This window comes from Uloborus diversus, chromosome 9 (genome assembly GCF_026930045.1).
Source record: "Uloborus diversus isolate 005 chromosome 9, Udiv.v.3.1, whole genome shotgun sequence".
Lineage (NCBI taxonomy): Eukaryota > Metazoa > Arthropoda > Arachnida > Araneae > Uloboridae > Uloborus > Uloborus diversus.
Genome location: NC_072739.1, coordinates 74,130,306 through 74,141,894, shown reverse-complemented (window position 1 = coordinate 74,141,894; position 11,589 = coordinate 74,130,306). Strand labels below are relative to the sequence as shown.

At 37.1% G+C, this 11,589-nt stretch overlaps 1 protein-coding gene across 1 annotated transcript in view; it reads left to right on the top strand.

The window, feature by feature from the left end:
• The first annotated feature begins 11,160 nt into the window (after positions 1-11,160).
• The window catches only part of LOC129230319 (cytochrome P450 6B7-like), a 14,235-nt gene continuing 13,806 nt past the window's right edge, over positions 11,161-11,589 (top strand). Inside the window, exon 1 of the mRNA XM_054864718.1 lies at positions 11,161-11,164. Within this exon, the coding sequence (XP_054720693.1) occupies positions 11,161-11,164 (4 nt within the window). The remainder of the gene's footprint in view (positions 11,165-11,589) is intronic.

The following is an 11,589-nucleotide window of genomic DNA, read 5'->3' as shown; positions in this document are numbered from 1 at the left end:
CGATACACAAAAGTAAAAGGATTTATAGATATATTATCTTCCCTATTATTATCCACTTTAGTGTTATGCTTCAAAGTTGAGGAGTAACATTGCTCACTAAGATGAAAATCTATTCGAGTTTTACCAAAAGTTTTCAACTGAGTAATGGCTTGGTAGTGTCCTTAGGTTTTCTCGTGACGAATCGTTGCCTTGTGGAAATTGCTCATATCTGAAAATCCATTGGCATTCCAGACGCCTTTTTCCTTTTCTAAAAGGACGCAGGGCCAGCAAAATATTTTTTTTCTTCTTGACTTACAAGCAGTCAGCCACTTAACAGTCTTTAGCTTCGCAGATATTGCTAGGTCAGGAGTAGGCCTGCTCTGTGAAATTATTTGAGCTTTCTCTTGGTCAAGTCAAAGCTCCGAACGAACGGTTTGCGAAAACGTCCAGCAGGCAGCAATTCTCTTCCGAGCTCCGGGGCAGTCTGTGCTTTTGCGCATGCTCCTCAACTACGTCCAGTTGGGGGACTTGTTTTTTCGACAGGGTCTCCTTCCATTACAAAAGAAAAACACAATGGACGCAGGAAAATAACTTTGACTAGTGAATCTGTTGTTTCCTGAAGCTCATATAGAAACCTGTACACTAGGTACGGAAACAAAAATTTATCCGTTGGTTTAAAAAATGCATGAAATAATCAAATAAGCTTTCGAGCAAACGCCAAGGATCTAACAAAGCTATATGAGATCTAGGGAACAGGTTCTTAAGAGCTAGTCCCTCGGACAAGTAAATTTAAGACGTCGCACACAGGGGAGAAAGGGAGGGAGGAGCAGTAAAAGAAGTAGCGCTTTCTAATAAACTTGTTTTTCTGCCTCACGTTTTTTCTTAATAAATTATTCTGCAAGGTAATTTTATTGAAGGGGCGAATATTTAAGGGACCAGCCTAGTCCCTCTGGTACATGGGCGGCACGCCACTGGTTTTACTGCAAGTACTTTGAAAAATGAAGAATGCATTAAGATGAAAGGTTTTACTCGAAACATTGGCAAATGGCACTCTAGCACATATTTTTTAACATTTTATTAAAATACTCAAGAGCCCTAAGCACAGTTCAAATGATCCATATGCCACATATTTCCAAGCCCAACTCTAGGGCATAATTTAATCTCGTGGATTTCTAAGCTTGAAAATCGTTTATGCTTTTGAAATAGTAAGTAACATCCCATTACACCATTTCATGCCAGGCGTTGATGTTTTTACGAGTGCAATAATGACCGAATACCGAACATTTATCACGAAAATTATTTGGCAAGTAATCTCTAAGTCTAAGACTGAGAATCTCAAATTTTTAGTAAACAGCACATGGCCATTTTGACGATAACTGAGGTGTTGTATAACTTTCTTTGAGCTTTGGAATTCTATTCATCGTTTAAGATATTTAAAACAGAATTTGAAAAAGGTTATCTATCCTGTCATACGAAGGAACAGTTTCTGCGCACAACAGGAAAATATTTCACTCTCAATGATTTGAGATGAAAGCAGGCCCGCCGTAAGCGGGCGTGCAAGGCGTGCGCCGCACGCCTGAGAGGCGGCAAAGGGGGCGCCAAAATCAATTTCAACATGCTAAATCAAGGGGAAAAAATCAAAAAAAAAAAAAAAAATCAGTTCTGACTTTCCAAAAATTTTGTTTGCTCAAAACGACGCCCCCCCCCTCATAGGAGACCATTCAGTGCGAGAAAATTTAATAACAGCAAGAAAGAAGGCTCTTTTAACTTCATTCTTAGTACCACCTGTGGCCAGTGCTCAATAAAAGCAGGCGGAAGGGAGTCTCATGACCTTTTTTGACTTTTCCAATGTTCACTCAGTTACCAGGCCAAGCAGACCAGATAGCCCTGATGTTCTCGGAAGTATATCAAGATAAGAGGAAAAAATAAATGAAAAGCAACCCTCGAGGCTGGAGAGGGGCTCACGGCTTATTCAGTGGCAGTGTAGTAAAAGCTTGTTCTGCTTGTGTTTTGTTTGGTCACTTTGCCGCCCCCGTCGGGAGATCAAGTCAAAAAGGTAGTGACGCGTCGGATTGGGATGTGAAGTAAAATGGCTGGTCTTCTAAAGCCCGATATCTTCTTCCCGTAAAAGCAAGGTAATTTTTAACGTAGGATCAGGACAATTAGAAGAGCGGGGGGGGGGGGGGCGCCAAGAGATGAGAGGGGCAGCCACAAACTGAGCTTCTACAGTGCATTAAAATTAGTCTTCTTTTTTAATTTTTATAAAGTGTTTTTCTTAATCTTAAACAGTTTTTAAAATGCTATATTTAATTTTTTGATGCAAAAAAAAAAAAAAAAAAAAAAACAGTGATGTGCACAATTATTTTATAAATGAAATCTGATATTGTTAACAATGAAAACGCGAAAATATTCGGTACTTTTCCAATATACTCTCACTGTCGTTGTTAGCGTGAGTTTGGCAGCATTAAAATAAAGCCAATGTTTATTGGCCACTGGAGTATTTTTGTTTTACGAGTAAAACCAGCTTCCTTTTCCGTGTGAGCGTGAGTGTGTGTGGAGCTAACTTAAGGGCGGACTGGTCTTTCAACCCGTTGCGGGGCGGTGCGCTCCCACCTGTGCGCCCTGGAACCTCACCACCTATGCATTTTTTGCGCCCTCGAAACTCTACGCCCTCAGCTTTTTTTTTTTTTTTTTTTTTGAGCCCTCGAACCTGTGTATCTTTGTTGATTATTTATTTATTCCTAATTTGCGTGCTTTGGGAGTCAAGGCTGGCGCCATCTTGAGGACCCAGTCCGCCCCTGTATGCACTGTGAGGAAATTAATTTATTTCACGAAACGCATCTGTTTCTTAGCAACAGTTGATCAATTTATAAAAGCTTCGTGGGAGTGCCTTCGGATTTTTGGTATTTCGAATTTTGACCGTCTACTGCAATATGCATTGACAAATATGTATCTTTTGAGCCCTCCAGGAAAATTTTGAAATGATGAACGTATGTGATACATAAGGTTCGAATTTAATGCAACTTTCCAGGACATTTGCCGATAATCTGCCCTTCCAGAAGGTCGGGGGGGGGGGAAGGACTTATGTGCTGATTATCCCCTGCTCATTGGAGTCCGGGCCCCAATCGGAGATGAGATAAAATGTGTTTCACAATTGGGTCATTCCATACAGATTCCGATGAGTGCGCTCGACCATTTTAATTTTTTTGAAACTCATATCCCAAAAAGATGCATATGAATGATGTTTAAAACCACTTTTATTTTATCTCTAACCTTAACCCTTGATTTTTTAGACGTCATCAAAAGTCATTTTCGTAGTCAAAAATGGAACTTTTAGACCTTTGCACTTTGATCCAAATCTAATTGAATAGCAATCATGGCAGAACATTTTCCATTTTGATGTTAAAGTAAATAAGATAATAGTCTCACACACTGAGTAATGTAGCTGTAACTTAATAATTAAAATAATGGCAGCAGGCCAAAGTTCAAGGTCAAATGTAAAATTTTTACTCATTTCAGAGGGTCATAATTCGCTTAGGGGGATAAAAACGCAAAGTGAAATATGGCAGAAACTAAACACTGCGTTACACTAATGAGAAAATATAGCTGTAATTGTGTGTTTGTTCACCCTTTATAAATTACAGCCCCTCAAATTTCAGAAAATTGAGAAAAATGACATTTTTAGACCCCTGTAAACCAAAAGGGGATGGAGTTTAAAATAAAATTTCTTGACCAATTGAATATTCCATTCAAGTACTATACATGTTATATATATTGTTTTGTGTACTTAGTTTTTAAAAAAGATACAGATTTTTGAAATTCAGCATTTTTGCAAGTTAATTAACACATTAAAACAGAAATAAAAAATCTGAAAACTTCATTGCACTTTCTTAAATTACGTATAGTGTCCTCTATGTAATTTATTATACTGGAAAAAGATATTTTAAGTATATAAATAATTATTTTAATTTGATAACTTAGAAATATTTTGACATAAATGAGTAGTTCATACATTATTGACAGCTTAAAGGTTTGACTCTGCAAATAAAATTCCCAATACAATATTTAATCACACTTTATGCCACCGTATTTAAATACTATCACTGTAAAATTATTAGCACCTAGCAGGTATGAAGAATAGTGTGTTACTAAAAAGACTATTAAAAGAAAATACCCATTATTGTCAAAAAAAGTTATTACATAGCTTGTGTTGATCACTAAATTTAGAACCCCTGTCATTGTCTTGCTCCTAGTACATTTTCAAAACATCAAATTATGAGTGTGCCTTGGTAAAGCACTCCAAAACGCCATATACTTGAGTCACCATTACAACTATAGAACTACTAGGTGAGTTCATTTTTTTAAAACTACACTCAACCAAGAAATAAAAAACGCACTTTTTAAAATTTAAATTTTGTATATCTAATGTTTTTGCATATGTTTAAGGCAATTTAGATATGTTTATGAACAGAGCATATGTTTGTGTGCATTGAAAATTTGTGTGTGTAGATAAATTAACTACTTAAGCTGTCAATCAAGTATGAACTACTCATTCATGTCCAAATATTTCTAAGTTATAAATTAAAATAGTTTTTTTTAATACTTAAAATATGTTCTTTCAGTATAATATATTACATAGGCCATTTAAGAAAGTGCAATGAAGTTTTCACTTTTTATTTCTGTTTTAGTGCGTAAATTAACTAGCAGAATTGCTCAATTTCAAAGACCTGTGCCTTGAATGGAATATTCAATTGGCCAAGAAATTTTATTTTTAATTCCCTCCCCTTTTGGTTTACAGGGGTCTAAAAATGTCATTTTTTGTCATTTTTCTGATCTTTGAGGAGCTGTAACCAATACAAGGTAAGCAAACACACAGCAACAGTTACATATTCTTATTAGCATGGTTCCAGTGATTAGTTTTTGCCGTATTTCATTTTGTGTTTCTGTCCCCTACGCGAGTTAGCCCCCTTTGAAATGAGTAAAAATTTTACATTTGACCTTGAACTTTAACCTATTGCCATTATTTTAGTTATTAAGTTACAGCCGCGTAACTCAGCATGTAAGACTATCATCTTATGTACTTTAACATCAATGCGTAAAATTAACTGCCTTAAATGTAATTCAAATAGATTTTGGCCAAAATGCAAAAGTCTAAAAGTCCCATTTTTGATTGCGAAAATGAATTTTGATGACTCTAAAAAACCAAGGGTTAAGGTTAGAAAAAAAATAAAAGTGGTTTTAAACATCATTTATATGCATCTTTCTTGGGATATGAGTTTCAAAAAAATTAAAAATGGTCGAGCGCACTCATCCGTTGAATCTGTATGGAATGACCCAAGAAGTGAAGTCGCATCTGTTTTTAGGCATACCTCTACTACTTCACCCTATAAATTCTCCACTTTCCTAGGGCCTGATTAACGCACGGTCCGGCTTGTCCGCGGACCTGGGCACCACAAATTTAGGGGCACCAAAATAGCCTAGTCTAAATTCACTTCCTTCCTTCCTTTTTTTTACTTTTTTTTTTTAAAGCTCATTTTACTTTTTCTCAACTTTAAGGTAGAGGGAGGCTCAAAATTTTTTAAAAATCAGCTCAAAAACTCATGAAGTTAAAAAAATTTCGCGTAAGAAGTCGTTGTCCCTTAGCTCTGGAATTTCAAAAAAATTACTCGGATGACATAGATGAACATTTTCCAGAAGAATTAACACACTTTCAAATTTTTGCAAAAGGAAACTCTTCTGCTGGAGAATGTTTTAAAAGGATAAGATCATTAAACATTACACATACATTTTCGAATGTGGATTCACCCCTGCAGCTTCTTCTTACCTTGCCTATCAGCAGCTGTTCCAGTTAACGTTCCTTTTCATTTTTGAAAAGAATCAAAAATCATTTGAGGAGCTGCGTTTCTCAGGATAATTTACAGGTGTTTTCCTTATCGACCACTGAAAATGCTGTGACATCAAACATAGATTTCGATTATTTGATCGACACATTTGCCTCTGTTAAAGCCAGAAAGAAACCTTTTAAAGCTTGATGTCAGAATGAGTAAGATTTTTTTTTTTTTTTTTTTTTTTTTTGCAGTTTTAAATTGTTTTTTTAATTTTTTTTCACATTGAGAGAAAATTTTAACTGTGATTAGTTAGGTAACTATCAAGTGTTTGGTATTGAAATCCCAGGTTTCCTTTTAAATGTAGTAATGTTCCTTTAAAATATAGTTTCTAGTATATATTAGGCTTCTAGGTATATAATTCTCTTCAGAGTTTATTGTTCCAATATTTGTTTCTAACTGCCTTCTTGGAGGAATTGTCTTTTTAAAAATCTAAACCTCATTTGCGCTTTTTGAAGGAAGTTGAATTTGGACTGAACTGTGCCATTCTAGTATGAAACATTGACTTTAAAATTGTGCAGATTTTCTCATGGGGGGGGGGCACCAAATTCTACTCAGGACCTGGGCACCAGTTTGGCTTGATCGGGCCCTGCGTGAACCATTCTGTTTATTACAGGTATTTTACTTTAGCAACGATCTGAAAAAAAAAAACTGGTTTCATTTTTCTCTTTCTTTTTTTTCAATTCGTGCCTTGAAAAGCTAGACATTGATATATCAAAAATTTTACAATTGCAATCATTTTTTAGATCTTCGCTCACCAGAGTGCTTTTTGCACTTCTCATAAATTTTACTGTGCTTTATCAATGATGTACTTATTTATCCAACATTTAGTTTACTTCAACCCGTTTATTTACCGACCGAATGTGCTAAACATTAGGTTATCCTGTTCAGAGCAATGCAACCTAATCGAAATATCACACGTTGCTCGTAATTGAACATGTTCTGTACTGATGTCACGACGCTCGTTAAGCATTTATGAAAAATGGAACCATTTAACTTTAAAAACACGTAAGGGAACTTGCATCTTTCATTCCCATTCCGGAATGTTCCCTCCATTTGGTCTTGATAAGATTAAACTCGTAACCTTCGGAAGCTCATGTAATTCACGTGCTGGGAAAGTCACGTAGAACTTTCTAATCAATTAAGGAATGTTTGGATTATATACGCGTGTAACTCGCCGCACCCTACACGTAATCAAGGCGAAGTTGAAAGTTCGGGAAAGATTGAGGTGACAAGGGTCGCTTTTCTGGGAATAAAACTCCACGTATTCAAATTAGATCAGAGATTCCATTCCAGTTTTTCCGAGAGAGAGAGGGAGAGGCTGAACTACGCTGGAGAAATGCAGCGGCTTGAAAATATGGGTGAGTAAATCTCCATCAGCTATTCCCCCTTAACTTTAAACTTTAGATTGAATTGTGAGACCAACATATGCACACTCATGTCCTGCCCTATTTGTCCAAATAAAAGTATTTATTTAAAACTATACGATCGGCCTATTTCCTTGCTAGTTCCAAAACACTAAACCTACAGATGGGGCGGGCGTGACAACTCGGAGATGTCACGACGCTCGTTTTAATATCTCAGAAGAGAAAAAAAAAACTTATGTCCTTCCTTTTTTTGATGGAGACACTCCCCGTATCTTTCTTTCCGCAGAATTCCTACTACTATGGATTCTAGTCCTCACCGTCGCCGATGCCGTTCGCATTTGCAGCAGACCCCCTGGACAAGCAGCCCTGGTCTGCAGAAATGCCACGTCCGCAGAACTAGCAGATATCGATCTGTCTCAAGATGCATGCACTGCTCACCGCTGCAGAAGGTGCACCGTGGTCAAAAGAACATTACTGTACACCGAGGGGAGCCTCAGCCAGCCGTCACAGTTTTTCGACGACCCACGGAAACAAAGGGCAACTTAACAGTTTTCAGATGCGCCGCCACATCGGAAGGGAACGATGAAACCTGTGATTGTGCTACAAACTGCACCGGCACAACAGAATTCTGCGCAGTTTATCCGGCATGTGACGCATCTGCTTCATGTAAATGCAAAATCGAAACAGTTAACTACGCATTTTCCCACCTATCTCCTAAACGGTACCAAGAAAATCCGATCCTTGTAACTTTTGACTCATGCCTTTTCCAAAAGCCCACTTTTTCGCCCAGACACCTATTAGAATTTGAAAGTGCAACATTTAGTAATCACAACCTATCCATACATTACAATGATCCCATTGTCACGGTTCCAGGACCTGGGAAACTACTTGTCCGTATTTCAGGAAATGAACTGATAGTTAATATTAAAGATGACTTTAATATAATCCTACCACCTGAGTTTGTTTCCTATAAAACTAAGCTAACAATAATTTTTTATTTCCGAAACCGGAAAAGCAGTAAGCGGAGAAGTCCTGCTCGAGGGAAAAACCATTTGCCGCTCTACGAACTGTTTTTTTTGTAGAGAATTCTTTTTTCAAGTACAGTGCTGGCCATCATATCTAGCATACACCCCTGTACATTGGGCTGCTATTTTTAGGTCTTGTAGCCTTACTCCTCTTACGATATGCCATCCGAGGACTTGTATCTCTTTTAAAAACTTTTTGCTGCAATTTTTATTTTTATATTCAAATTCATTAGGGCGATTTTTAGAATTTGCCTATTATGTGGTGCTCTTATTGGCTCAAAATTTCACGAACACTTTCATACCTTATATGCACATTTGGAGGAGCACGCCCCCGCAGCGAGACCTAACGTCTCTTTACTCGTCATCTTTTCTTTACTCGCCGTAGTTACTGCAGACTGCACCAGTCATTCGATTGTAGTTTCCAACATCGAAAACTGCAAATCCTTGGATGACCAACAACTATGCAAACTCTCTACTACAGCAGCTGTGACATTAAAATCCCTCAATTACGAAACGTGCCTTTGGTTTCAAGATAAACAAAAGAAAAACTTATTCAGTTTAAAAATAAAACTGATATCGGCACAGTGCTCCTTTTCATCCAAGAGGGAATATTTTACATTTCCTGTCCAGGCACGAACAATTTCACAATTAGCTTGTCCCCAAAATTATTACTGTGCATGGGGCGAACACTGTAAAGCGGGGAAAGATTTTGCCGCCTTAACAGAGGAAAGCCTTAGCTACCCTGGAGCTAACTTTTGCCATCCTTCCAGTGTTGGCAGCGGCTGTACCATTATCTCTCGAATGGGATGTCTTTTTTACCGCGTGTACTACATCCCGGACCTCCTTCATTCCTACGAGGTCCGTACCATTTCGGGACACCGCTGTTCTTACACGATTTCGGTGGAGCGATCGTTCAACAATTCAGTCGAATTATTGACTCTGCGTTCAACCGCCCACACGTCAGATGGCATTCACATGGCAGTCCAAGGGGCCTTAGACCAACCTCAACTGCACCTGAGTGAGTCTCTAGTACTTAGAGTAGGAGACACATCCGAAGCCTACCTAGTGCCAACAAGCCCACGAAATATGCCTATAGCAGGTTTGATAGGACAAGTGCAGGCAAACGTCAGTTATTCTACTGATTTCCTCACGGCTCCATCGCTCACAGAGTGCGACTTCTTTGAAACAACTCTACGTTGCCGCAATAAACCTGATTACCTGCAGGTTCTCTACACTACAAAGGATAGGGCCTTGCCAATTGCTCGCTCTATGCATCTCCTTTCAATGCAGAAAGGACAATTAACGTCCAATTTATTATCAACCGCACCCGTAATTGTGCACTTGCATTTCACGGACTACAAAATTCTCCTGCAGACTTCAGATGTGTGTCCAAAATTGTCAGACGACAAAGTAAACACAAAAGGTTGCTATTAGTGTAACATTTTAAGTGAACTGTCCATTACCGCCCCACTCAACGTGCCAGAAAGGAACGGTCACTGTAGAATTTCAAATTCTTACTCTTTTTACACAGACTTTAATTTTGGAAACTGAGCCAAAGGAATTCATTATAAAGTTTCAAGCCATGGTTCAATGTTATGACGAAAAAATTTGTCTCGTATCTCATAACATGAAAACCTGTAAACTGGTTTCTTTTTGTCTTAACGAACCAAGCATTGAACTAATTAAATTTAATACCTCTTATACAACTTCAATTCTTCATGAGGATTCCTTGGGGCCTCAGGATTTTTTAATTTGTTTACCATGCCGACTTTAAATGGCATTTTTTTTTCAATGAAAATGCTTGGAGCATTTCTTTTAATCATTTGTCTTAGTATAACTGTGTTCTCAACTTGTTTAACGTGTTGCCGTAAATAGTGCTACTATATTATACTTATTTATTTATTTATTTATTTTTTCTTCACTTTTTTTTTTCCTCTCTCTCATAAACTTTTTTTTTCCTTTATTGGAACTTTCGGAATTTGAGAAAAGGAAAAAAAAGCAATATATTCTTGCATTTAATGAACTTACTTTTATGCATGATGTTCTGGGAACAAAAACGTGGATATTGTCCATTTTAAAGAGAAGAGAAGGGGAAGAGAAGAAAAAAAAAAAAACTCCCATTTCCTTTATTTTTTTTGCTCTCTTTTTCCCCGCAGTGTTTTTTCTGTGAAGTATTGAATTCAAATACAATTTCTTTTTTTTCATTGAGAGTTAATACTTCTTTTGTTTATATAAATACATATTTTATTTTATTCATTATTATTATTATTACTATATTTTTTTTTAACCTTTCCCTTGGATGGAATTTGTTTGTGTGTTTTATAATTGTACAAGTTTTATTTATGTCATTATGTGCATTTTATCTTTTCACTATTCATTACAATTGTTTCACCCATTCTGATGTACATAGCTGATGGAGTTCCGCCACCTTTTTTTGTTTTTACCTTGTGTCAACGATTGTTTTTTTTTTACCTTTTTTTTCCATGGTTATTGCGGAGATGTCACGACGCTCGTTAAGCATTTATGAAAATGGAACCATTTAACTTTAAAAACACGTAAGGGAACTTGCATCTTTCATTCCCATTCCGGAATGTTCCCTCCATTTGGTCTTGATAAGATTAAACTCGTAACCTTCGGAAGCTCATGTAATTCACGTGCTGGGAAGGTCACGTAGAACTTTCTAATCAATTAAGGAATGTTTGGATTATATACGCGTGTAACTCGCCGCACCCTACACGTAATCAAGGCGAAGTTGAAAGTTCGGGAAAGATTGAGGTGACAAGGGTCGCTTTTCTGGGAATAAAACTCCACGTATTCAAATTAGATCAGAGATTCCATTCCAGTTTTTCCGAGAGAGAGAGGGAGAGGCTGAACTACGCTGGAGAAATGCAGCGGCTTGAAAATATGGGTGAGTAAATCTCCATCAGCTATTCCCCCTTAACTTTAAACTTTAGATTGAATTGTGAGACCAACATATGCACACTCATGTCCTGCCCTATTTGTCCAAATAAAGTATTTATTTAAAACTATACGATCGGCCTATTTCCTTGCTAGTTCCAAAACACTAAACCTACAGATGGGGCGGCGTGACACTAAACAACTTCTAAGAAAGCAAAAAATATGCCAATTTCGGTGCAGGTATTTATTTATTTATTTATTTATTTTTTGGAAAAATGTCTTTTACTTTGTACATTTCGCACGAAAGAAGGAATAAAATGTTGTGTTTTCTTGAACGAATTTGAAAATCCGAAAAAAGTAAGAAATCCTGGGAAGTTATTTTTCTTTGTATAGCTTGTGTTTTTCATTTCAAATCAAAAAATGCTATTACTTACT